This window comes from Mustela putorius, unplaced genomic scaffold (genome assembly GCF_011764305.1).
Source record: "Mustela putorius furo isolate JIRA1106 unplaced genomic scaffold, ASM1176430v1.1 tig00003899_pilon_pilon_pilon, whole genome shotgun sequence".
Lineage (NCBI taxonomy): Eukaryota > Metazoa > Chordata > Mammalia > Carnivora > Mustelidae > Mustela > Mustela putorius.
Genome location: NW_025422048.1, coordinates 3,533,462 through 3,561,348, shown reverse-complemented (window position 1 = coordinate 3,561,348; position 27,887 = coordinate 3,533,462). Strand labels below are relative to the sequence as shown.

Below are 27,887 nucleotides of genomic sequence, written 5' to 3'. Positions count from 1 at the left end.
GTTTTCCAGCTAGAGAAAGTGCGTGCAATCTCGCTTTCTGTCAGGTATTTCTTTCCGTTAAAGGTCTCTAAATGTTGAGGTTCCTCACGGAATGCAGCCCCAGTCCCCACCCGCTGTGTCCGACCCTCTCCCCGCGGGGCAGGAGGGCTGCTCTATCCAGACGGTGGCACTCCCAGACAGTGCAACCCCCCACCCCCCCACGCAACAAGAAGGCTAGTCTGGGACAAGTTTCGAAGTGTTTGCTGGTATTCTCAACAAGAGCCGTAACTTTGAGTAGCGGGTAGAATCCATCCCCACGACCACAGTTGTGGAGGGAGCGAGGACCGAATCTTGCCCTTTTAGTTCAGCCCCCGCCTTTCGGATTTCCCATGGCCCGCGCGCTTCACGAATCTGGGCGCACCACAGGGAACCGTGACGCCTCCGGAGGGGGATTTACGGGGCTAGGGGCGGACTGACCGAATGAGGTGGAAATGAGAGCCCTGACAGCGCGTGGACGGAGATGAGCTGTACGCCTGGGACGCGACGGAGGCGCTAGTTTCCCGCTGTCTTCTTGGCCGTGGTGCCCGGCACCTCCGCGCCGGTTCCGCTGCTGCAACGCAGCTCCCTGGGGCTGCTCGACATCCCAGTTCTACCCAGTAGAGTGTGCAGAGCAACTCCAGAGGGGACAAGAGCCGAAACCGTCGCCCAGGATTTCTTAGAGGAGCGGCGACCCAAGAAAAGGGCTCTCTTACTCCCCTTTACTTTTCCCCAAACCAAAATCTGAGCTCCCGAAGCCAGGGCGCTCGGCAGTGGGGAAGGGGATCAGCTCCGGGTCTCGATGGCCCCAAAGATTGGGACAAATAGCCACCAGCTATCTCCCCTCGCATCCACATTGCAGACTCACTCCCAGCTCCCAGAGTCAGGTGCAGGGGACATCTCCCTCGGCTAAGTCCGGGATCGACTGAACCGTCACTCGTTGCTGCCGCTAAGAGAGCCGACCGGCTCCTGGCAGGCAGTGGAGGAGAGACAAGTTTCCTAGAGACTGGTCACCCAGACTGAGGATGGAAGCTCTGGGAAGCTGTCCCCTGGTCCTTCACGACATGCAGAAGGTTCTGAAGGGGCAAGACCTGGAGTGGAATGAACCTTTCAGGGGGACCGTAGGGGCGCATATCACTGGCTCCCCTTCCCACTCTGTTGGGGGCTACAGACTGGCATGGGTTGAAACTGGACCTCAAGAGGGACCCCCTGCCCCTCCCCTGCGTTTTACATCGCTTTGCTGGTTGTTTGCATTGGAAAGGGAGGGAGAAGAACTTGCTAGAAACAAATGCGCAGTGGCCGGGGGCGGGGAGGTGGATTCTGAGCTTGTCACGACGCAAGGTACCTAGGGGATGGGGAGGGGTGGCTAGAGGGGAAGCACAAACAAGGCAGTCGGAAGCAAGACGACACCTCGATGTGGATTTGTCCAAAAAGAGTTGGAGACCAAAGCGGGGGTGTTCAGGGAGCTCTGATTGGTCGGGGGGAGGGACTTGGGGTGGGGCTAGCGCCTCTTGAGGCTTTAAAAGCTCATCGGAGAGGGGCGGGATGCTGTCATTCGCTCTCTGGTTCTCCGAGGGGAAGCAGCTTTCCAGAAGCTCCAGGCTCCGGGTGGCAGAGCAGGTGTTCCTGCTGGGAGACCGGCTGGGAGATCCTAACGGTCTCCAGCAGCAACATGGGGCCCACCCGGGCAGTTCCCACCCCATACGGCTGCATTGGCTGTAAGCTGCCACAGCCAGACTACCCACCAGCTCTAATCATCTTTATGTTCTGCGCAATGGTCATCACCATCGTCGTAGACCTGATCGGCAACTCCATGGTCATCCTGGCTGTGACAAAGAACAAGAAGCTTCGAAATTCTGGTAAGTCACCTTTCCATTTTCCTACCCAGCATTCAGCCACATGCCACCCCTCGGGCACGAGTTCTGGTGCCTGAAATAGGGAACCCTTGGGCAGCGCCCTCACAGTGAACTTCCCTATCCCCAAATTCCTTGCAAACCTGTGCGGTGATGTTATGCGGAGACCCCCTTAATTTAGAGCTTCTCAAGGCTGAGGGAGCTCAGGAAATTAGCTTTTGGCGTCCAAGTGCAAAGCCTGGTTCCCGCGGAGCGAGGCAGACCGCCGAGTCCTGCCCTGTCCGAGACCTGATGCAGAGGGAGCCAGCACCCGAGCCGGGAGTGCCACCACCGTCTGGGGATAGTACGCTTGGATGGACGCCACAGAGGGGACCGCGCCCAGGCGGTGCGGGTAGAAGGGAGCCGCGGGGTTGCGACCCGCTCCGGAAAGTTAAGTTCGCGGCGGCTGCGGCGGCTGCGGTGGCGCTTACAGGAGCGCAGCGCAGCGGCCGCGCCCTAAAGCCAGCTGAGCCCCCGCTGCTGCGGCCCTGGGACTCCCGGGCGGCTCCAGGGCGGCTCCCAGGCAGCGGAGCTTAGACCCTAGCGTCTGAGTGTGGAGCCGGGTGGTGGTCTGAGTCCCCCGGAGCCGAGCTCCGTCCGCGCGTCCCAGGGCGCAAGGCGGAGCGAGCAGAGCGGCGGTCTGGGCGCGGCAGGCGGTGGCAGCGACGGCAGCAGCGGCGGAGATCGCGAAATCCGTAAGCCGGGTATTGGGGGTCCCAGGGCGGGGTGGAGGAGACCCCGGAGCTTGGCGTCCGGCGGGGATGGGGTAGAAGACGGCAGAACAGGGCGAGGATGGCGGGTGGGTCGCGGAAGAGCTCAGAGTGGGTGGCGGGAGACGCGGAGAGACTGCAAAGTGTGGGGCGCTGGGACGGGGTGAGGAGCTGGGGCGCGGAGCGAGCCGAGCGACAATCCCCTCGCTCTGAGCCAGTGTGGAGGGGAGGGGCCAGCTGCGACCGCGGCTGGGGCAGGCGAGGGAGGTGGCTGGGCTCGGGGACCTGTGCGGGGGGGTGGGGGGGGGTGGCGGACCCTGCAAAGCGGTAAGCCCCTTTTGCACGTTGGGCTGGAGAGGGCCGAGAAGGGGAGAGGAGGAGCGAAGGGGACCGAATTCCGCGCTAGGGTCCCGGGAGGGAGGGGGCGGCGCCCGGGATCTCTGCTGCTGGGGTCTCAGTCGGCTGGGGCCGGGTTGGGGGGAGAGCGGGGAGAGGGGGCAGAGGCGGCGGGGGAGAGGGGAGCCGGTCGGGTACCCGCAGGACCCGGCGGGCGGGGCTCTGGGGAGGGGAGTCAGCCAGTCTCTGGGGGATTACTTTCCGGGGATGAGAAATCACAACTACCATACAAGTTTCAAGATGCACTGACGGGCGCACAGTCATGAAAAGTTTTCTTTTAAACTCTGGTGGGCGTGTCTGATTTCCTTTTGGTCCCCTGGAGACGTGGGGCCGCACGCTTGGACCTCACCTTCGTTCCAGCAGTGCGGGCCCCCAGGAACCACGCAGCCCCAGGGACCACCTGCGAAGCCCATTTTCTTTCTTGACTTTTCTTCTTCCTTTTCCTTTTTCCCTTCTCCTTTATGGTAGTTGTGGTTTTGTTTTTAAGGCTTTTCCCTCTGTCTTTTCCACTTCTCTTCTCTCAATTCATTTCTTTGAGAGAAAACCCTAGAAAGAACCTCCTGGTAGAAAGCGCTGAGGCCGCGCCTTGGCAGCGTTGGCAGGAGGGCAGAGGGAACCATTTCTTTGCCGTTTTAAAAAGTGCTCATTTGGGGCGCCTGGGTGGCTCAGTGGGTTAAGCCTCTGCCTTCCGCTCAGGTCATGATCCCAGAGTCCTGGGATCGAGCCCCGCATCGGGCTCTCTGCTCCGTGAGGAGCCTGTTTCCTCCTCTCCCTGCCTGCCTCTCTGCTTACCTGTGATTTCTCTCTGTCAAATAAATAAATAAAATCTTTAAAAAAATAAAAAGTGCTCATTTTCTCCTAGTTGAAGAGAAAGCGCAATATTTTGCCACACTAATGCTAATTAGCATCGAGGCGTTTCCAAAAAAAAAAAAAAAGAAAAAAAGAGTGTTCTGTGCCTGCATTTGTCCTCTTCCTCCTTTTTTTGGAAAGGTTTCGCAAAAACGTTCCTACCACTGCCCTACAAAACGGGAGTGGCAGCCGAGCCCCCCCCCCCAGGCCTTTACTTTCCTGTTTAGCCACAGGCTCCAGTCAAGTTCAGCGTCGGGCCAGGAGCTCCTACACAGGGAGCGGAACGTGCGGGTGAGCGATTCTGCGCTGGACCCGCTGGAAGCCGGCACCTCTGCTAATCCTTGCAGGGCTTTTCCTGATTGTTTTTCACCCTACGCGCTGTTTATGGCTTCATACTAAATTTTACAGGGTCTCCCCCCCCACCCCCCCCCACCCCATTCCCCTCAGTTTTCACTCTTAGCCTACCTCGGAAATGGTAAGTACTGACTGGGCTTTTTCATAGATTATTGTCTGATGCCGTTTTCCTAAGAAGACGGTGCCCTTTCTCAGACCATTCTCTTAGACGTGTTAGCGTTGTAAACGCAATGCTGGCCTAGAGGAGGTAGAAGGCTCGTTTTTTTCCCGGGGTGTGTGTGGGGGCGTTGGTGGTTAGGCTCCCTGACATTCCTTCAGTCTCTTCCCTCCCCCCTACACATCTAGCCTACTTCCTACCCCCGGCTTCATCACGATCGCCTCTACGCCCCTCCCCCTTCTCTCCCTAGCCCCCTGTAGGGAAAAAAGCTTGCATTTTGTTTTGCTCAAACTGGTGGCAGCCTGCTTACTGCTTTCTGACAGAAGTTCGCTTTTTTCTCAAAGCAGACATGACATTGTTTGAAAGGAAAAAGGGGCCCAAAAGACAGGTCCCCCAAACCTAGTTGTGCATCAGAATAATGCTTGCATACGAAAATAAAAACATAAAAATATTTCCCTAAAATAATTCTAGAATTCTAAATTGTCACCACTTCAGCTGGTCTTTTCCTCAGTTTCAATTTATAGATTTCCATACTTAACCATTTATTTTTCTCTGTTTTTCTTCCCTTTCTTCCCATGTATATTTTGCAGGCAACATCTTCGTCGTGAGCCTCTCTGTGGCCGACTTGTTGGTAGCCATCTACCCCTACCCTCTGATGCTGCATGCCATGGCCATTGGGGGCTGGGATCTGAGCCAGTTGCAATGCCAGATGGTTGGATTCATCACAGGGCTGAGCGTGGTCGGTTCTATCTTCAACATCGTGGCCATTGCCATCAACCGTTACTGCTACATCTGTCACAGCCTCCAGTATGAGCGGATCTTCAGTGTGCGCAATACCTGCATCTTCCTGGTCATCACCTGGATCATGACCGTCCTGGCTGTCCTGCCCAACATGTATATCGGTACCATTGAGTATGATCCTCGCACCTACACCTGCATCTTCAACTATCTGAACAACCCTGTCTTTGCTGTGACCATCGTCTGCATCCACTTCGTCCTCCCTCTGCTCATCGTGGGTTTCTGCTATGTGAGGATCTGGACCAAAGTGCTGGCAGCCCGTAACCCGGCGGGGCAGAATCCTGACAACCAGCTTGCTGAGGTGCGCAATTTTCTAACCATGTTTGTGATCTTCCTCCTCTTTGCAGTGTGCTGGTGTCCTATCAATGTGCTTACTGTCTTGGTGGCTGTCAGTCCGAAAGAGATGGCAGGCAAGATCCCCAACTGGCTTTATCTTGCAGCCTACTTCATAGCCTACTTCAACAGCTGCCTCAACGCTGTGATCTATGGGCTTCTCAATGAGAATTTCCGAAGAGAATACTGGACCATCTTCCATGCTATGCGGCACCCTATCCTGTTCCTCTCTGGCCTCATCTCTGATATTCGGGAGACTCGGGAGGCCCGTGCCCTGGCCCGTGCCCGTGCCCGTGCCCGAGACCAAGCCCGTGAACAAGCCCATGAACAGGATCGTGCCCGTGCCAGTCCTGTTGTAGAGGAAATGCCGATGAGTGCCCGGAATGTTCCACTACCCGGTGATGCTGCAGCTGGCCAACCTGAACGTGCCTCTGGCCATCCCAAACCGGCTTCTGGGCACTCCAGGTCTGCCTCTGCCTACCGCAAGTCTGTCTCTGGCCACCATAAATCTGTCTTTAGTCACTCCAAGCTGGCTTCTGGTCACTCCGAGTCTGCGTCTGGTCACCCCAAGTCTGCCACTGTCTATCCTAAGCCTGCCTCTGTCCACTTTAAGGCTGACTCTGTCCATTTCAAGCCTGCCTCTGTCCATTTCAAGTCGGCCTCCAGCCACCCTAAACCTGTCACTGGCCACCATGTTCCTGCCAGCAGCCACTCTGAGGTTGCCTTCAGCCCTGCCACCAGCCACCCTAGACCCACAGCTGGCTACCTCAAGCCTGCTACCACCCCCCTTGAGCCCACCACTGCTGATAATACTGAGCCTGCTACCACCAGCCAACTCCAACCAGTGATCGCCAGCCACACTGAGTCTGTCGCTGCTGACCACCCTGAGCTTACTGCCTCCTGTCACCCTGAGACCATCGCTGCCGGCCACTTCGAGTGTGACATCACTGACCTCCCTGAGCCTGTCTGCAGCCCTGCCAGTGGTTCCCCTGAGTCTGCTGCCAGCCTACCAGAGCTTGCAGCCGCCGCTGCTGCCAACCTTCCTGACCCCACTGTGACCACCACTACCACCAATGATTACCATAAGATTGTGGTTATTGATGTTGAAGTTGATTCTGATGAAATGGCTATGTGAAAAATGCTCTTAGGGGTGGCCAAGTAGTGATCCACTTTCAAGTTTATCTAGCATATGTAATTCAAAGTGAGATAACTTACGGCACCTACACACAGACACACAGACACACAGACATGAACTCACATAGTGTAAGCTACATCCACCTTGTAGGCATACTCCTTTACGTAACATACTCTGAAAGTGTATGTGTGTGTGTGCGCGCGCGCGTGCGCACATGTGCATGCTTGCTATTTTAGAGATCAAATTTCCCCTAAGTTTGACATCTGTTATTCTGAGCCTCCCTTTCTTCCTGTAGTTGACCTTGAGCCAACAGTGATCCTTGAAATTTTAGACCTTGATTTCCCCATGTCCCCCTTCCTCCCCTCAACTCATTTCCTTCTTCTTTTTCCTGCTTTCTTCTCTCATCCCCCCAGGGTTGGGGGAGGAGCGCTTCTGTAAGTAAATGTGACGGCAAAGTTTTATGTTTTAAAGTGTGTCATTCTATATTGTACTTTTAATGGCAGTCAGAAGGGTAGTTTTGATAAAGTGCAAGTACTTGAAACAGTTTCTTTTGTAAATTTCAGCAACAAGATATGACCCATATCTGAAGAACACAATTTGATAAGCTCTATTAAAGTGCATTTTTATGCCTATGAGTTCAAATGGCAAAAGGGAAGATATGTCCAAACCGAATTATTTCTAATTGATGAAAATTCAAATATTGGTGCTGATTTTTATAGTCAAACATGAATGCAAGTGATGAGATGTTTTTACCTTGTAGTCACTTACCTTTTTAAGCATTCACCAGAATTTTCTTTCATTTAGTTCCAGAGAAACAAATTCATTCATAAACTAGTTGCTTCTCCTAAAATCTAAATTTGTAGTCACTAGGATCAATTATAGTCATGTATTTAATATTATAATTCAATCCTACAAATCCTATAATTCAATCCTTCAAATCCTGTCTAAAAAAAGAGATTTTTTTTAGACAGCCTGGTATTTCTACATAATCAGTTTTTACATTTTCCTTTTTCATTCAGAAGGGAATTCAAGGTAATAGGGGAGGGAGACAGGAGTCTCATTACCTTTGGCTGAGGTTCTGTCATCCACAACATTAAGTTGTACATGTCTTGTATCAGCACACCTGACAGCCCAGTAAATAAATGACTTTTGTCTAGAATTGAAGAAAAAATTGTTTAATACAAATTTCAACTATTGATTCAAACTAACACATAAAGTTAAGTTTATAAAAGTTTGTAAGGATAAGTGGAAATGTATTATACTGCCTTAATTTGATTCTGTACTTGTGGTAGCAATTTAATAAAAGTGATTTTGTGGCTTTGGTGTGTGATTTGTTAATAAATTCACTTCCTCCGCTAGATTCCTTGTGGGGAGGGTTGGGAGGTGTGTGGAAAAGCATTGACCTTGGATCAGAAGAACTGGGTACAAGTTCTATCCTTTCTGTGAGCTTGCTATATTCCATAGCAAGTCAAATGACCACTCTTCCCCCAGTTTTTTGGCTTGGCAAACTCTGGTCAGGTTGGGGTCGAGGTTTGGTGTGTGTGGTGACAATGGGTGATCTGACCTGCCTGTTCTTAGACTTCTGGGCCTTGTCTGCCATGACTTCTGAAAACAGATTTTTTTTTTTTTTTTACACCCATGGAAGGCATGAAACCAGACTCCAATAATTTCACAACCCCAGAGGCTGCTGGGACCAAGAAACAGAACTTAAGAACCTGTGAGGGGAGGCACAGAAGTGGGAAACAGGAGGACAGGTGGTTTCCTTTCTGGCTGCAAGATGGGTGACAAGACCCCAGCCACTGGGCAAGGTTCCCTGACCTCAGGAACACAGTCTCAAAAGAATCTCTAAGGACAAGGAAATGCCCCAAATAATGTGCTCTGTAAAAATAAAAGTGGATTCAAAATAATACACTGTAGGATATCAACTTTGTTTAGAAAATGTATACACTTAGTATGTGCTTTGGTGAGTGCTGATTCACAGACCTGTACCCCTGGGGATAAAAATACATGTTTATAAAAAATAAAAAATTTTAAAAAATAAATAAAAATTTAAAAAAAAAACCTAAGGCAGGGGGGAAAAAAACGTGTATATACATACTCACAGAGTTATATACATGTAGTTGTTCTATCCAGCTTTAGCCAGGCTGTGAGTATAATTGAGGTCATCTTAAATTTTCATGCCCAAATCACAGTGGTTTGAGCCCCATCAGAATGACTGCTGGACATCAGGCTGACTCCCTGTGCAAAACTTTTGCCAATATTCCTGGAAACCCTGCACTATTCTCCAGGGGGCTCAAAGGGGTACGGGCTTCTGAAAGGAAAAGGGAGGAAAGAAAAAGCTATCCACACTTTTTACAACTTTGTCCCACACTCTACTCTGAAGTGCCTGAAGAAACATGCTCACCTGCCCTACTTCCATCCCTAAAATCCCCTCCGCCACAAGAACAAGCTGTAGGTTACGCACAGAGCTAGGGGTTTTCTCTCTGCCTCTCTCTCCTTTATCCTGGCCCTCTCCTTTCCCCAAAGTCAAGAAGCTTCTGATTTGCCACAGCCATTGTGACTGTTTAAATAACAGTTTCCTCCAGTTTCTACTTTTTTCCTCTTTAATGGAAATGAAATGTGCATACTGTAAAGTGACAGCTTGGCAAATTTTTATGTATGTATACATCTGTGTAAATACCACTCTGAGGAAGATATAGTCTTCTAGAAGGTTCCATTTTGCCTTCTTTAAGTCAATGCTTCATACAAAAGCAGCCATTCTTTTGACCTTAATCTCCATACATTAATTCTATCTTTTCTAGGACTTCATATAAAAAGAAGTATACAGTATATATTCTATTTTATACAGTTTCTTATTTTTTCTAATTGTGATAAAATGTATATAACATAAAATTAACCATTTAATCATTTTTAAGTATATAGTTCAAGGCATTAAGTACATTCACAGCATTGTGTGACTCTCACCCATCACCTGAAACATAAACTGTGCAGCCATTAAATAATAATTCCCTATTAACCCCTCTGCAGCTCCTGGTGACCTCTAGTCTACTTTCTGTCTCTATGAATTTGCCTATTCTAGGAATCTCATATAGATGAAATCACTCAATATTTGTCCTTTTCTGTCTGGCTTCTTTCACTGAATATATGTCTTCAAGGTTCAGCAATATCATAGCAGGTATCAGTACTTCATTTTTCATGGCTGAATAATATTCCACTGTATGGATACATCCCGTTTTGTTAATTCATTCATCCATTGGCAGACTGTTTCCACCTTTTGGGCATTGTGAAAAGTGCTGCTGTGAATATTGATTTTCAAGTATTTGTTTAATTTCCTGCTTTCAATTATTTGGGATATATATCTAGGAATAGAATTCATGAATCATATATTAGTCTGGCTTCTTTTGCTCCATATTATGTCTTTGAAATTCATTCACTTTTTGTATGCATCAGTAGTTTGAGTGTTTTTTGTTTCATTTTTATATTAGTAACTACAGGATGAATATACCACAATTTATTTAGTGATTTTGTAGACAGACTGCTGATGAACATTTGGGCTGTTTCCAATTTGGGGCTATTATAAAAAGTGTTCCTATCAACATTTTTATACATGTCAACTTTATTTTATGTTAAGATACAATTTTACATAGAGTAAATTACACAAATCTTCAGTGTAGAGCTCAATGAATTTTTAAGTATGTTTGCATCTGTGTAACCACCACAGAAATCAAGATATAAAACATTTCTAGCACTTAGAGGGTGCCATTATGCTAAATTAATTTTGCTGGCTCTTCAACTCCATTTAAATGGCAGCGTTAATATGTTCTCTTTGTATCTGGCTTTTCTGCTTACAAATTTGCCTGTGATATATTTGCATTGCTTTTGGTAGAAGTACGCTCTTTTTCATTGCTGTGTATGATTCCATCATATTGACTATAACAATTTTTAAATCCATTATACTACAATGAATATTTGGGCTATTTTTTGGGTTGGGGCTGCTATGAAGAAAGCTATTATGAACATTTTTGTACATGCCTTTTGGTACACATAGGGATTCATTGCTCTTGGTAATATACCTAGGTTTGGAATTGCTGAGTCATGATTATGTGTGTATTTAGTTTTAGTACGCACTGCCAAATATTTTTGTAAAGGATTTGACCCAATTTATATTGGCACCAGCAATGTATATGTTTGAGGTGCTCTGCATTCTTGCCAACATTCAGTAATCTCAGCCTTTTAATTTTAGTTATTCTAGTATCTAGTACTATACCATTATATTTTCAATTTGCATTTTTTAAAATGATTAATAATGTTGACCATCTTTCACATGATCATTGGTGTGATCATGTATCTTCTTTAGTGAAGGGTGTGAACAAACATTCTGGCTATTTTAAATTTGAGGTTTCTGTTTTCTTATTGGCAGTAGAAGAAATTATTTATATATTCTGGATATATATATATATTTTTTATGAATATCTTCTCTTTGTCTGTGGTTTGCCTTCTTTCTCTCTCTTAATTGTATTTTTTGAGGGACAAAATCCTTAATATTATGAAGTCTAATTTAATTAGTTTTTCCTTTTATGACTATGCATTGTGCTTAAGAAATTTCTGATTAATATAATGAATATTCTCCAAGTTTTTCTTTTAGTAATATTATTGTTTTGCCATTAACATTTAAGTCTATGCTTCATCTTAAGCTATTTTTTTGTGTTTGGTGTAAGGTATCAGTCAAAGTTCAATTTTTTTATATAGTCATGGTTCATATTTCATCCTTTGCCCCATTGCCGTATTTGTTATAATTAATCAAAAAATAAAAATTATTTATCATCTCTCTGTCATTTAGCTATTTCTCTCTAGACTGTCTAGTCTGTCTCATTAGTCTATTTGTCTACCCTTCACTAAAGCCACATCGTAGTTTTTAAATTTTAGTTAAACTATACATTATATACAATGATATGCACACATATGAAGTGTATGACTAAATGGCTATTCACTCATATGTGCATTTTTATATCACTATCTTCCAGATGAAGATATAAAACATTTCTATAATCCCAGAAGGTATTTTCATGTCCCAACTCAGTCAATACATTCCCCAAATTTAACCACTGTTTTAATAATGTCTATTAACACAGATCAGTTCTGTCCATTTTTAAATTTCTTTAAAAAGAATAACACAATATATACACTTTGCTAAGGGAAAGGAATGGAATTAGGGAAAGTTAAAGCACCACGAAATCTCATAGTTCTTACTAAGATTCAGTCATTTTTCTGGAATAAACTCTCCTTGGATTGTTTGTTCTAGGACTTAGGTTAACTTCCTGAGTTCTGAAAAAGTTGATTTTGAGCCTTTTTGTGACATTCTTGCTTTTATGGAGAAACACATTTTTGGAATCTCTTACACTGCCATTCTGATACCCTTCTGCACTTTAATTTTTTTCACTTGTGTATTAATGCCATAGAAATCACTCCACATCAGTTCATGAAGAGCTTCTTCATTCTTTTTTATGCATCATTTATTCAAGCACTCTCCTATGTGTGGACATGTAGGTTGCTTCCAATACTTTGCAGTTACAAACTATGCTGCAGGAACATTCTTTTTTTTTAATATTTTAATTAATTAACTTATTTGACAGACAGAGACCACAAGTAGGCAGAGAGGCAGGCAGAGAGAGAGAGGAGGAAGCAGGCTCCTCGCGGAGCAGAGAGCCGGATGCGGGGCTCGAATCTGGAATCATGACCTGAGCCGAAAGCAGAGGCTTTAACCCACCGAGCCACCCAGGCGCCCCACAGGAACATTCTTGTGCATAAGTATTTTTGGATTGTTTTAAGTTCATCTTCAAGAATAGGTTCTCAAAATCGAAATTTCTGTGTTGGAAAGTTCTATTAGGTGTTACCAATTGCCCTCTGGAAGTGCTGTACTGATTCGCATTCTCAGCAGCAATGTATGAGCATGTGTGATTCCCCCACAGACTTATCAACAGATTCTGTTGTCATAATTCTTAGTTTTGCTTGTCTGCTAGGTAACAAGCTGTATCTCAGTATACTTTCATCAACAGCTCTCTAATATGTACTGAGTTTGAATATTTTTCACATGTTTAAGGGTCATTTTTATGTTCTTTTTCAGGGTGAATTATTATCTTTTTATGTAGTTTCCACACTTTTCTAATGGGTTTTTGGTCCTTTGTCCCTCAATTTTACAAAACTTCACATGGTTATTTTTATAGAGTTGCTAATCACAAGTCATGTCTGAGCTTTAATATTTTTCTTGTGCAAATATTTCAGGTCAAATTAAATGCCTTTTTCAGTGGCTATGATTCACCGTGATTAAATTCAAGTTGTTTGAGCATCTCATTAATCAACTGCAGAAGTTCTACAAAAGGTTCAATAAACTGAGTAATTTTCATTACACTCAAGCCAGACAAGGACTGAACATTTACTATTGAATCAAACTCCCATGTGGGGTTGGGAGTGGGGATGGAAGGAGTTGGTACAGTTTTCTAAGAAGGTGTGGAATTACGAAGCATGAGTCATTGCAACTTTAAAAAGGTGCGGTGGAAATTAAACTAGAAGGAGCTGTAACCGAGGCGCCTATAACCTTAGGAGGAATATTTTTAAAATGAGGATTAATAGTCTTGGGCAGATTAGCAGGAAAAAGATAGTGAAAGGTCTAGCAAAAAATTTATCATAGATTTGATACATATTTACTGAGTATCTATTACAGGTAAGACTCTCTTCTAGGCAGGTAGTCTATGGGAATTAAGAAGATAAATAAGGGAGAATCCCCAACCTAATCTAAAGGCTTGAAATGAACAATGTGGCTTTTTGTTTGAGCTACCATTTACTAAATCCCTACTATGTGATAAGCATCACTCAAGACGCTTTACTTCTCTTATCTCTAATTTTCATAAAACCATTGCCAGAGGGGCGCCTGGGAGGCTCAGTGGGTTAAGCCTCTGCCTTCAGCTCAGGTCATGATCTCAGGGTCCTGGGATCGAGTCCTACATCGGGCTCTCTGCTCAGCAGGGAGTCTGCTTCCCTCTCTCTCTGCCTGCCTCTCTGCCTACTTGTGATCTCTCTGTCAAATAAATAAATAAAATCTTAAAAAATACCACTGCCAGATTAATAATATTTACTCTTATTTTCAAAAAGAGGGCATTGAGGCCAAGAAAGGTTAAGAAACTGGTTTAGAGTCAGAAAGCTGGAAAGTTGGACAATTTGAACTCACATCTGCTTAGAAAATCCCAAATACCAATTTTAAATAATACTTCATAGTGAATTATGTTGGGATTAATCAAATCAGGTTAGCTGAAAACAACAATAGCTAACCTCATTTCATAATTTCTATATGCCAAACACAGGACTCAACAATTTACATGGATCATATTTAATTCTGAGACAGAATTTAAATGTTTGGATTCTCTGTTGCACACCTGAAACTAATGTGAAGCTGTGTGTCAACTACACTTAAAACAAAAATAAATTAATGTTAGTGCTCTCTACATTCTGTCTGGCACTACCACGTACCTCGTTGTCTATATTGAAATCCCAGGTTTCATCCAAGACTCCTACCTCATCCATTTAGTCCATTTAGTTGATCAATCCAGTACCTTCTCCTTTTCAATAACAATTTAATTCATCTTTTGGGGCCCCTGGGCGGCTCATGGGTTAAAGCCTCTGCCTTCAGCTCAGGTCACGATCCCAGGGTTCTGGGATCGAGCCCTGCTTTGGGTTCTCTGCTCAGCAGGGAGTCTGCTTCCCTTCTTCTCTCTCTGCCTGCCTCTCGGTCTACTTGTAATCTCTGTCTGTCAAATAAATAAATAAAATCTTTAAAAAAAACAATTTAGTTCATCTTTTGTTCTTAATTCTTGGTTTGAACAACCATCATCTCTTAGATGGATTACTTTAAGAACTTCTGTATCCATTTCCCAACCTTTCTATTCCACTCTTTATAAACTGCAGATACAAATACATTGTTCTTCCAATCATCCTCCTAACCTTAGGTTGACAGTACCTTTCCTTGACCCACTCCATGTATCAGCTCTATTGAACTGCCTTGCTCTTCCCTGGTCCTGTCTCTACTTCCCTCATTTTCTGAGTTCTTCATTTTTAGGTTTATGATTCCTTTGTCTAGTATATGTTGCAAATACCTTCTACACATTTGGCAGTTGTCTTTTGATTTTGTTTATGGTGCATTTGCCATGTAAAATATTTATTCTTTATTTAAATTCAATTTACTTAATATATCGTGTACTATTAGTTTTAGGGGTATAATTTAGTGATTCATCAGTTGCATAGAACACCCAGTGCTCATTCCATTAAGTGCCCTCCTTAGTGCTCATCCCTCAGTTACCCCTTCATCCTACCCACCTCCCCTCCAGTAACCCTCAGTTTATTTCCGAGAGTTCAGTGTCTCTTATGGTTAGCCTCCCTATCAATTTTCATCTTACTTTATTTCTTCTCCCCTTCCCTTATATGTATCTGTTTTGTTTCTTAAACTCCACATATAAGTGAAATCATATGGTATTTGTCTTTCTCTGATGGACTTATTTCACTTAGCATAATACCCTCAGTTCCATCTGTGCCAAGTCCCACAACTATGACTCCTGGTGAGACTGACTGTCTTACCAGCTGAAGAGGCCAGAGTATAGAGTTTGGTGACATAAAAACAATTTGAAACTTAAAGGGGAAATTTCAGAAGCATGATTGAAAATTTAAAATGGCAATCCTGTTATCAAGAAAACTTCAGAAGAAATGTGACCAAAATTTTGAATATAAACTCTATCTAAACCCCTAAATAATAGCAAAAAGCTATTTGGCACCAAAGAGAAATTTATTCTTAAAATGTAGAAGAAGATAGGCTCCAGATGGAACCTGCAGTTCTTTCAAGAGTCCCCAGAAACAAAAGATTCTTGTGTGATGGTGGAGGAGAGTAGGAAGTGTAGTGTTGGACAGACTTGAGAATTGAGAATTTAGGTTAAAGGGCAGGAGGATTCTCTCCATTTCTGCCCTCTTTTCCTTCAGACAGACCTAAATTCAGGTAATCATATCTCAATACAAAAAAAAAAAAGGGAGAGATGTTCTTGGATTAAAAAAAAATGAGTAGCATTATAACCATTGACTGGGTGATGGTTTATGGCAATGTTATCCAAACATGTTAAAGAGGATAATTAATATGTAGACAGACAGGCATTTTTTTAAATGAATGGCCAAAATTGTATTACTCTGAAAAGGAAAGATGCATTCCAGGGAGACAGCATAACATGGGCAAAGGCTAAGAGTTGGAAAGATGCATATGGCAGGTTGTAGAGTCCCGAGTTGTACAGTTTGCATGAAGCGTAAAGATGGCAGAACAGTAGAAACAGAGTCCTGCATTCTGGAGCTTATTCAGTCCACTCTTCCTAACTTGCAGTCTGTCCAGAGTTACTGACAAAGGGGCTGCCTAGACAGGTATTTTAACACTTACGCAATTCAGCTTTAAAATCCAATCCGTTCTTTGGACCATCATATAAAGCAATTGTAGAAGTCATAGTCAATAGTTTTGGAAAGCTTTTATGTTGGGATAGACTGAAATTGATCTATTTCATTTAATTATTATGTCCTTTAGGATTCGCCAACCTTCCCTTAGACTCAGCTTAAAACTAGGGTTGGGGCGCCTGGGTGGCCCAGTGGGTTAAGCCTCTGCCTTCGGCTCAGGTCATGATCTCAGGGTCCTAGGATCAAGTCCTGCATCAGGTTCTCTGCTCAGCAGAGAGCCTGCTTCCCACTCTCTCTCTGCCTACTTGTGATCTCTGTCAAATAAATAAAGTCTTAAAAAAAACTGAACAAGCAAACAAACAAAAACTAGGGAGACTTTCTGTTGACTGTGAATTCCTATAGCATTTCTTTGACCAGAGTTTTTATTTAGCACTTGGTAGACTCATGAAATTTGGAGTTGGAAATAACTTTATTTAAAAGTTGTCTAATTGAACTTAACACTTACTGTGGGAATTTCTTGTATCAGGTCTCTCATAGATATTTAACCTCTGATTGAACACTTCTAGTAGTTGGGAACTCCTTATTGGTAAAGGCTTCTCCACAGTTAGATAGCTAGATCTTTTCTTTTCTTTTTTTAAAATTTTTTTTATTCATTTGAGAGAGAGAATGAGAGAGAGAAAGCACAAGCAGGGGGGAGGGTCAGAGGGAGAAGATGACCCCCCGCTGAGCAGGGGGTCCTATGTGATGTGGAACTCTATCCCTAGACTCCAGGATCATGACCCCAGCCAAAGGCAGTCACTTAACCAACTGAGCCACCCAGGTGTCCCAGCTAGAATTTCTTGGAACATGTGGAGGACAAGTCTGAGGAGTAGACTAAGTAGGAGCTACCAGACAAATGGAAGAAAAATGAAGAGACAAGGTGTCCTGGAAACAAAGGCAAAAGAGAGTTGTTCTCATTGCCCTTAGTTAATTAACAAATCTCCCAGTTTTCCTCTTCACTTTGGAGAAAGTACTTTTCACTTACAAATTAACCAGGCTGCCAAATCCAAAGGAAGAATTCTGTCAGAATGACTTCTGGACAAATTGCTGAAAGAACACCAATGTCAGAGATTTTTCTTTTAACTTAAGTAAAGTCAGAAAAAGTCAGAGTTAGAAAAACCCTTTGAGGACCTAGTTCCAAACCATCACCTTCCATGTGTAAAAGCTGAGGCCCAGAGAGAGAAGAAGGGAGTTCCTCAGGGTCATATCTGTAGACCATAATGGTTTGAGAACAACAAGAATGACTGGCTAGAACACGTCTTCCTCCAGAGTCATAGAATTAGCTGTATGTTCTGATTTTGCACTGACTGATTTGGGCAGAGGATTTATTTCACTAAACCTATATTTTCACCTGAAAATTTGGTATAGTCGTACATACAGTAATTCACACTTCATAGGGATTTTTTTTTTTTTTTTGTGAAGACCAAATGGGATAACATTTGTTCAGAAGATTAAATGAGATAATTCTAGTACAAGTGTTTGGCCCTGCCCCAGCATAAACACAACCTATTCAACAGAAACCATTGTCTTTCCTTCTTCTCCTGTGCCCAGGATGGACTCTTGCATAAAAGTATAATGACAAACATTTACAGAGTTTATCAGTGTTTCATTAAACAGACTCCTTATATCCTAAACCTCAAGTCAACCAGGCTAAGTTACTGAATTAATAAAAAAATGTGTTAAATTTATCTAACAGTCCACCTGAACTCACCTTGCTCTGAAAAATACTCTTTATAATATCTAATAATCCTTCTCAAAAGATGGAAAACAAAGATTAATATTGAAAAATGGGGAAACTGAAGTTTACAGAGGTGAATTAACTTGCACAAGATTACAATTATTATTCCAAGTGTGACAAACCTAAATCTGACTGATTCACAATCCTGTGTGGTTTTTTTTACATTATATTCCTGATTTTAGGATTTTCATTGGAAATCCAGTGTGATTCAGCAGTGTGCTCTTACTGCTAAAGGTGATATTGATTATAAGCTGCATTAATTGGTATGTCCTCTAGAAACAGAAGAATGAGAGCCTGACCAGGGACTTGTCAGGCATTGTGTTCAGTTCTGGCTTATACACTCTTAGAGGGGTTGAGGACAAACTTCACTGTGTTCGGCAGAGGGCCTGCACTGGTGTAGAGGGCTGCCAAAGGTAGAAGAGCTTCAATTTAGCTTGAAAAAGGGGAAACCAGTGGAGAAATAATAAAATGCCTTAGAGATTTGCAAGGCTGTCTTGGGAGACTTCTAGTGGCAGAACTTTGAATGAATCTGGGGTTGGGCTCAGTGAGCTTAGGGACTCGAACTGTCATGGTCTTTGATTTCATGATCTCTGAAAGTTACTGTTGGTGCCTGAGCAAAATGCTTCTGCACATTCTAGCATTTTGTGCGGGATCTTAGCATAGTAGTGACTCATTAAATGTTTGTTGAATTGAATTGAATCCTTGCTATATAATAGAATCATTAGAAAGTGGAACCTCATTATACTGAAGTTTAACTCAACAATAGAATTACTACCCAATTTTTCAAACTCTCAAACAAATATCCTTTGTTAAGTGATACAATATTTATGTGAATTAGTACCAACCTTTGGGAGGGCATTAAACATTCTCCATTAATAATTGCTTCTAAGTGATAGTGCATACTTGGCAGGGAATGGGAGCATTTAGGGGTTTTCTCTCCCACTATTCACAGCATTTTAATGAAGGCTGTGGCTCACTTGAGGTGAGGGAATAAAGGACAAGGGAGCACTTGGAGTCCCCCCTTTGCTCTTCACATTGTGACTGGTGAATAAGGCTGACTTCATTCCACAGCTGGATTGATATGCAAATTTACCCCGACTAATTGGCTTCCCCAGCTGTCTCCAGAGGGCGGATGTATTCTTTCATAAAGTGCTGTCTAGGGCTGCATTGAGAACATTAGAACTACTTAATTGAATATCAATGAATCTTTATAAACTAATAATGATGGGGAGCCTGGGAAGCATGGTGTAGATTTGGTGTATTGAGAAGAGGAGGGCCCTGATTTGAATTTGTGGGAAGTGAAATTTTCCCTGGGTTTACAAAACCCTGTTTAGGCTTCTTTGATCTGAAGTCCTTGAAAACCCCACCGGTGCCTTCTTGAGCATGTCATGTGGTAAGTGTTGGACATGAGCAAGTGTGTGCGTCTATGTCTGGGGATTACCTCCCCTTCCACATTCCCCTAATACAGTAAAACACAATGATTATTGTGCTTAATTCTTGTCCATGCAAGAAGAGTCACTACTTTCCTCAAGTCAACCTTAGGGCCTTGGGTAGTGCAACCAAGCTAAGTATACCTGCTCTCTCCCTACACAGGTGGTGAGGAGCCAGCCAGCATGTCTTCTCTGCCCTGGCAGATCTGACATTTGGAGAATGAGTAACCATAGATCTTTGCCTTTAAGTCTTACCAGGAATTACACTGGTTCAAACCAAGCCAAAATGACAAGCTAAACAAAAATAATAAATAATAAGCAAAACCCTACACAATTAAAAGTAGTTGGGTTGATATTGCTGGATCACTGAAATATTCAGAGGTTCATTAAGTTGTGTGCCTAGGGTAAGGATTTCATTTTCCTCCTCTATTCTCTCTTCCACTATTATCAGTGCTACTAGACATTCAAAGGTATAAAGATAGAACAAAACAGTGCAGCATCACTGTAAGAGATAGACATAGATTAATGGAACAAACTAAAAAGCCTAGAAACAGGTCCCAGTATACAAGAATTTGTTATGCATAAAGGTATCATTTCTAATCTATAAATGTTACTTATTCCATAAATGTCACTGGATAATTGGTTAACTCTTTGGTACAAAAATGTCTTATTAAAGATGGCCCTCACAGGATACTCCAAAACAAATTCTGATTATTTAAGGAGTTTGATGTGTGACAATTAAAAAAATAAGATAAATAAGCATGTATGTATAAAATGGAAGACTCACCTTAAGATACTGTTGCACACAGGTAATTTATGGAAGTACTGAATTGCTATATTGTACACCTGAAACAATAAAACATTGTATGTTAACTCACTGGAATTTAAATAAAAACTTAATAAAAAGAAGAAAAAAAATAAAAACACTTTATCTTAAATAGACAAGCATAAAAAAAAAAAACCCACTCTCCCTTTAAAATAGAACTTCCAGGTTAAAAAAAGATACTGTTGAGGGGGGGGAGGGGGTTTGGGAGAAGGGGGTGGGATTATGCACATTGGGGAGGGTATGTGCTTTGGTGAGTGCTGTGAAGTGTGTAAACCTGGTGATTCACAGACCTGTACCCCTGGGGACTAAAAATATATGTTTATAAAAAATAAAAAATTAAAAGTTAAAAAAAAAGATACTGTTGTACAGTAATATGTCTAGTGAGATCTCTTTTGAGAAAACTCTATAGGTAAAGACTATATAGATAAAACGTCTTTATTAAAAATAATTGATTAGGGGCGCCTGGGTGGCTCAGTGGGTTAAAGCCTCTGCCTTTGGCTCAGGTCATGATCCCAGTGTCCTGAGATCGAGCCCCGCATTGGGCTCTCTGGTCAGCGGGGAGCCTGCTTCCCCCTCTCTCTCTGTCTGCCTCTCTGCCTACTTGTGATCTCTGTCAAATAAATAAAATCTTTTAAAAAAATAATTGATTAGTTTATTGGATGCCTTTTTCTTCACATGGCATATTGCAATGACATTTCTTTCTTATTTTTAGTTTGAATTCAACTAGCCAAATTATATTACATCATTAATTTCAGATGTAGTGTTCAGTAAATCATCAGTTGCATATAATTCCCAGTGTTCATTTTGATATATGCTCATAAAAACAAAAAAATCCCACAGAATCTGTGTGTGTTTTCGAATAAGCATGGAATACACTTTTAGTTTAAGAAATAAAGAAACATGGGAGCACCTGGGTGACTCAGTGGGCTAAAGACTCTGCCTTCGGCTCAGGTCATTGTCCTGGGGTCCTGGGATCGAGCCCAGCATCGGGCTCTCTGCTGGGTGGGGAGCCTGCCTCCCCCTCTCTGCCTGCCTCTCTGCCTGCTTGAGATCTCTATCAAATAAATAAATAAAATATTAAAAAAAAGAAATAAAGAAGCACAAAAAGAGTTACATGTACAAAAAGAAATAATGAAGGGAGGAGGAAGTGAAGGTGAATAATAATGTGATTTGTGGGTAAATAAACCATATTCAGCATGAAAACAAGGGAAGAAACCATAAAGAGAAAATTTGATAAACATGATTATAAAAAAGGAAGAACTACAAATCAAGAAAATCACCAAAAATAAAATTGAAAGGCAAATGACAGACTCAGAACAATATTTGCAACACATATATACCAAGTATTCTGAGAAATCAATAAGAAAAAGATGAATTCAGGACCCTAGGTGGCTCAATTGGTTAAGCAGCTGCCTTCAGCTCAGGTCATGATCTTGGAGTTCCAGGATTGAGTCTCACATCGGGCTCCCTGCTTGGCAGGGGGACTGCTTCTCCTACTGACCTCGGTCTCTCTCATTTTCTCTCTCTCTCAAATAAATAAATTTTTAAAAAAGAAAAAAAGATAAATTCAATAGAAACATAGGCAATAGACAATTCAAAATGAAAAAATACAAAAGGCCAATAAATATGATAACCTCATTAGCAGTAAAAACCACAAATTTTAAAATACTGTCCTTATTGTCTACCAAATGAAAGCTTCTCTTTAAGTGAGAATGCCCATTGTGGTAGAGGTGTAAGGAAAGGGGAATTTATCACACTGCAGGAAGGCAATTAGCAATATGTATCAAGAGGTTTAGATATTTCACAGCCTTTGGCCCAGGAATTCTACTCTTATTGGCACACATTCTAAGCTGCTTCAGAGATAAGTTCAAAGATTTATGTATAAAGGTGTTACTCATAATAGTCTCAAATTGGGAATAACCTATGTCGCTCTCGCCGGCAAGAACGACCCGCAAACGTGATGGGTGGCAAGCTTCTTTATTAGTTCTCTCCCTGTCCCGACAGTCTCTCCGCTTTATATCCTTTACCTCGGCCAATCACCGATCTAGTCCACGCCCCTCTCCCTGATCACGCTGCGAGCACGGGCTCACCCATGCTTGCAGCCAGCCAATCAGTCTCGCTTCCTCAATCCCCGGGCACCTCCGCATACGTGACTCCTTGCATCGATTTCGTGGCTCTCCACAACCTAAATGTCCACCAATTGCCATTTTGTTCAATATGGTCCATAAATATATTACTAGTTAAGTAAGTATGCTATTGCTATGTAAATGCTACATAGAAATAAAAAAAACACAATATTTTGAAACACTACTGATGTGAGGAAATGCTCATACTATAAGTGAAGGAAAAAAAAGGATACAAAATAGAAATCGAGGTTAATCTCTTCTCTGGGTAGCCACATCTTTATTAAAAAAACTTTTCTGACCCTTGTGACTAAGATTCCTTTCCTTTTATTCCTATCCAAAATTTTCACAAGGGTAATCCACAAACTCATTCCTCTTCCTCCTAATGCATCACAATCTGGATTCTACCCTGGGACTTGCTCTCATCAACACCACTAATGGCATCTCTGGTATTAAGTGTGGAAGATTCATTGCAGGTCTCCACACTCGTCAGGGCTGGTCATTCTTCTTCTGCATGACCTTTCAATATCAAGGTTCCCAGATGGGGCTTTTGTCACTGTTCACAATCTTATTAGATGACCTTGCCCACTCTCATGAGTTCCATTATTATCTTGGGCAGAGTGCTCTCAGAAACATATCTTTAGCTCCAATCTATCCCTTCAAACCCCAGGATCATCTATCTGTCTGTTGGGTATTTCTATCTGGATGTCCCCCAGGTATCTCCGAACTCTACATGTCCAAAACCAAATTCATCATCACCTCCATCTTCTAAAATCTGCCTCCATATTTGCTGTTTCAGTTGATTGTGTTAATACTCTTCGAGTAAGATTATCATTGTGTGCTTATTTCCCTCTCTCATACTTTTTTTCTCTCTCTCTCTCTCCTTCCTTCCCATTCATGCTTATGCATGCATATGTAAATGTAACCTCCTTAAGGACAGGCACCACAGTTTAGTCACTACTGTAGCCCCAGAACTCAAGCAGGTGCTTAAATGTTGATTAAATGAATAAATGAAATTATTGACTCTTTACTCATATTAATTCTTTTGACTCTTTTAGTGATTTTGTTTGTATTTTTAAAACACAGAAAAACATAAATATTGCATTCATTCTGACACCTCTTAAGGAAATAGTATAAAATAAACAGTGAGAGTATCCACTGTAGCCCCTCTAATAACCCCAAAGGGGGTAAGGCTAATCCTGAAAACATTTTGGTGCCTAAACCTTTGACCTGGTTTTATGCTTAAATACATTTTTAAAAAAACTTAAATTGCAATCATGTTAAATGTATGAGACTACTTTCACCTAACAAGGCATCTTGGGTGTTTTTATAAGACATGTCAATCAACCCCCTGCTTTTTTATGGCTGCCTAGTTTCCTTCATGTGGATGCATTTTAATAAACTGAATCATTCCCTACTGACAGTCACCAGGCTGCTCATCTCCCTTTTTTAACTATTAAAAACAAGGTTGAAACAAACATCTTCAAACACATATTTTATACAAATTTGTAATAATATTTTTGTAGAATGAGTTATGGATTCTTAGAATGGAATTTTCGTGTTGTGGAGCATATAGATCTAAAATGATAGTAAACACTACTTAGTTTCCCTCATATATGAATACATACACATATATTTTAATATCCATGGATATCCAGTCCCTTTTATACTCAACAATACTTGATATTAGCAGTATTTTTGGAGGATTTATTTACTTATTTGGGAAAGAGAGCACGCAAGTGTGAGTGGGGGGCAGGCAGAGGGAAAGAATCTTCAAGCTTAGTGTAGAGCCAGCTGGGGTGGCTCAATCTGATGACCCATAAGAACATGACCTCAACTGAAACCAAGAGTAGGATGTTTAACTGACTGAGCCACCCAGGCACCTCAATATTAGCAATATTTTTAAGCTTATTAATATGACTGGGAACATGGTGTATCACTTTAAGTTTTATGTCTTAATTTTGTGAAGATGAACATGTCTCTTTGTATTTTTATTGGTTATTTGGATTATTTAAGAAATCTGTGAATGACATTCTTTATCCATTTTTATTGAATAGTTTGTTGAAATTCTTTGCCTCTGTTAGATGTGTTGCAAATATATTTCCTTGTCTATTGCTTGTCTTTTACCTTTGTTTATATGTATTTTATTAAAAACAGTCATTTTCAATCTTTTATGTAGTCATATTTTCAATATTTCACTTTATGGTTTCTGGGTCTGAACATTTTACTTCAAGATAAGAAAAATATTATTCTGCATTTTCTCCTCAAACTCCATGGTTTTTACATATCAGTTGTTAAGTCACCTGAATATTTTTTTGATGAGTGAAACAGGGTTCTATATTTTTTTCCCAAATAGGTAATGATCTCCACACTTTATTTGTTGAATAACTCTTACTTTCCCCATTAGTTTGAAATATCGACCTTATCATATATTACATTCATAGACAGATGTATATGTTTGTTTCTAGAATGCTTATCCTGTTTCATTGGCCTACTTGATTCTGTGCTGGAATCATGCTGTTTTATTTACTGAGACTTTATGATAGATTTTGATATTTAGTATTTATGTCTTCCTTATTGTTCTTCTTTTTATTTTTTTTTAAGATTTTATTTATTTATTTGACAGACAGAGATCACAAGTAGGCAGAGAGGCAGGCAGAGAGAGAGAGGAGGAAGCAGGCTCCCCGCGGAGCAGAGAGCCTGATGCGGGGCTTGATCTCAGGACCCTGGGATCATGACTGGAGCTGACAGCAGAGACTTTAACCCACTGAGCCACCCAGGCGCCCCCTTGTTCTTCTTTTTTAAAGTATCTTATTTATAATTCAGAAGAAATGCAGAATCAATTTGTACAGTTCAAAAAAATCATCATTGTTCCTTTGATTGGAATCATATTTTATACTAATTTGCAAAATATATGTATCTTGGTAATATTAAGAATTTCTCTTCTGAACCAGGTATGTCATTCCATTCATTCAGGTCTTGCTGTGCATCCTTTGAGAAAATATGGATTCCTCTCTCAATCCTTCTAGGTTTGCTTTTGAATTTAGTAATTCATTACATGCAACAACCAGTGCTCATCACAAGTGCCCATTTTAATACATATCACCCATCTAGCGTATCCCCTATTCTCTTCCTTCCATCAACCCTGTGTTTGTTCTCTATCATTAAGAGTCTCTTGTAGTTTGTTTCCTTTGTCTTTTTATATGTTCATCTATTTTCTTTCTTAAATTCCACATATGAGTGAAATCATATGGTATTTGTCTTTCTCTGACTGACTTATTTCACTGAGCATAGTATACTCCAGCTCCATCTACATCATTGTAAATGACAAGATTTCATTCTTTTTGATGGCTGAGTAATATTCCACTATATATATGTGCCACATCTTCTTTATCCACTCACCAGTCGATGGATATTTGGGCTCTCCCCATTGTTAGGCTATTGTTGGTGATGCTGCAATAAACATCAGGTGCATATATCCCTTCAAATTTGTATTTTTTTAATCCTTTGAGTAAATATCTAGGTTTGCTTTTTTTTTTTAAAGATTTTGTTTATTTATTTATAGATCAGAAAGAGAGAGAGAGAGAGAGAGAGAGAGAGAGAGAAGGCACAAGCAGGCAGAGGCAGAGAGAAAAGCAGCCTCCCTTATGAGCAAGGAGCCCGATGTGGGACTCGATCCCAGGACCCTGGGATCATGATGTGAGCCAAAGGCAGCAGCTTAACTGACTGAGCCAACCAGGCATCCCTAGGTTTGCTTTTTTATCAAGACTCTGGTCTGGTGTTTGAACAAGTCCAGATAATATTGATGAATTTATTTTCTTAATGAGGGATGTGATTTGTAGACCAAGGACAGGGAGATGGAATAATTATCTCAGGGTCATATGGCACATTAATAGCAGGCTAGGGTAGAAAGACAGAGGCAAAGAGGGAGAAAGCAAGGATATTTTGAGCAGAAGGTAAGCAATCTTTGCAAAGGGAAGAAATGGTAATAAACTGACAAAGTGGGTGGGAAGAATGGTGAGGGGGACTATCATGCCCCAAGGCCTCTCTTGTGCTCACAGAAATTACTGTGAAAGGGGCACAGAGCATGAATGGAGTGCTTCATTAACACACAATTACCTGCAGTAGGTCTGTTATTAAAAGCTTAAGTCATTTAGAGACTCTTAACTACAACCAGACCCTCAATTCCTCAGTGGCAGGCATGGTCCGGGAAATGAGGGTTATTCACAGATGGTTGGCCTAAGTCAGAAGTTATTTGGATAATGGATCATGGCAGCATCTACTAGACAGAATACCCAACAATGAGCCAGGAAGCTTGAGTCATAGTTATGACCCTAGTACCAACTCACCAAGGGACTTTGGGGCCGTCATGAAATCTCTCTCAGCTTTTTCTCAAATGCAAAATTGAGATGCTATTTGATTATTGCCCTATTTACCTAAAGGGACACTGGAAGATTAGAGCAAGTGTCAGTTCCAAGTAAAGGGTGAGTGCAGCAGGGTATGCGGGGAGGCAGTATGGCCACTGCAACAAGAAGTCTGAGCAGTTCACATTGCCACCCAGAGCTGGAAGACAGGGTAAGCATAAATCAAGCTAGAGAGGGAAACTCTCTTGTAACATCTACTTGGGAGCTCACTGCAAGCAAAGACCCTCAGAAGAAGTAAGACAAAGATAACCCCAAGTACTGGGGCAGATTATAGGGAGATAAATGTAAAGAATTTCAAGGATGAAGTGTGAAAGAAAAGGAAGATAATATTGCCTGACTAAAGACATTGAGAGGAGGGAAAGGCAAGAGCAAGTGAGAAGCATCTCTCCAGTTTCCTTGGGGTGGACAAGACAAACAGGAAACCCCTGCTGGGGAATATTCAGTGGGAGGACAAGGGTAGCTACTCAGCCAAAGACAACTTTGTGGGGACCTTGCTGATTAATTTCATTGCAACTGACCCCCGAGAGCGATTAACAGTAATTCACGTCCTGGGGAATAAGAGTTTTGATGGGAGCTTCTCTGAGCAGAGAAATTTGATTTGTAGTGGAAACCATATCAGGAGAAAGGGGCCAGAGTGGCGGCAGGATGATTCCTCTTGGCAGGCCTTACCCAGGGAATCTGTTCGTTTTCTGCAGGAATGAAGCACTGACCTGATTAGGTACCTGTTGTAGACACACTCACAGTTGCAGGACAAGAAGCAGACAGCACTGGGAGCTAGCTTGACTGTGCAAGCATGACCCAGAAATCTGGAGGGGCAGGTGGGGGTTTTCCAGCTTGAGTCAGGCAAGGGTTGAATCTGGGGAAGGAGCACTGCTGCTTTGGGTTTTATTTCCCAGAGCATGCACATGGAGCACATTGTGAGAACTCAGAGGGATTTAGTCTTTATCACTTTGGGGACACTTCATAATTGCCAAACCTAAGTGAGAATAAAGCAGTCATCATTCCAATTTTGGTTTGGAAATTCCTTTCAGTGCACATGTTGAGAAGACCCAAAGACAAGACATGAGTGTTGTAGAAGAAATCACAGATGGGACAAGAGGCTTTGATGACTCAGCTGTGCTATTGGCAAAAGAACTCAGGGCATAAGCTTGGTCTTTGAAGAGATGAAGACCATAAGGGCAGACTACAGTGCCA

The 27,887-nt window shown here is 42.3% G+C and overlaps 1 protein-coding gene across 1 annotated transcript; it reads left to right on the top strand.

The window, feature by feature from the left end:
- Positions 1–1,577: 1,577 nt before the first annotated feature.
- GPR50 (G protein-coupled receptor 50) lies at positions 1,578–7,950 on the top strand. Its single transcript, XM_004776643.1, has 2 exons — positions 1,578–1,874; positions 4,964–7,950. The coding sequence occupies exons 1-2, from the start codon at positions 1,688–1,690 to the stop codon at positions 6,637–6,639; spliced, it is 1,863 nt and encodes a 620-aa protein (XP_004776700.1). The 5' UTR covers positions 1,578–1,687; the 3' UTR covers positions 6,640–7,950.
- Positions 7,951–27,887: the final 19,937 nt, after the last annotated feature.

Bases quoted from the DNA above. Each gene is read 5' to 3' on its own strand.
- GPR50 (XM_004776643.1), top strand. From the start codon at position 1,688: ATGGGGCCCACCCGGGCAGTTCCCACCCCATACGGCTGCATTGGCTGT. The intron at 1,875-4,963 runs GTAAGTCACCTT...TATATTTTGCAG, and splicing joins CAAGAAGCTTCGAAATTCTG to GCAACATCTTCGTCGTGAGC.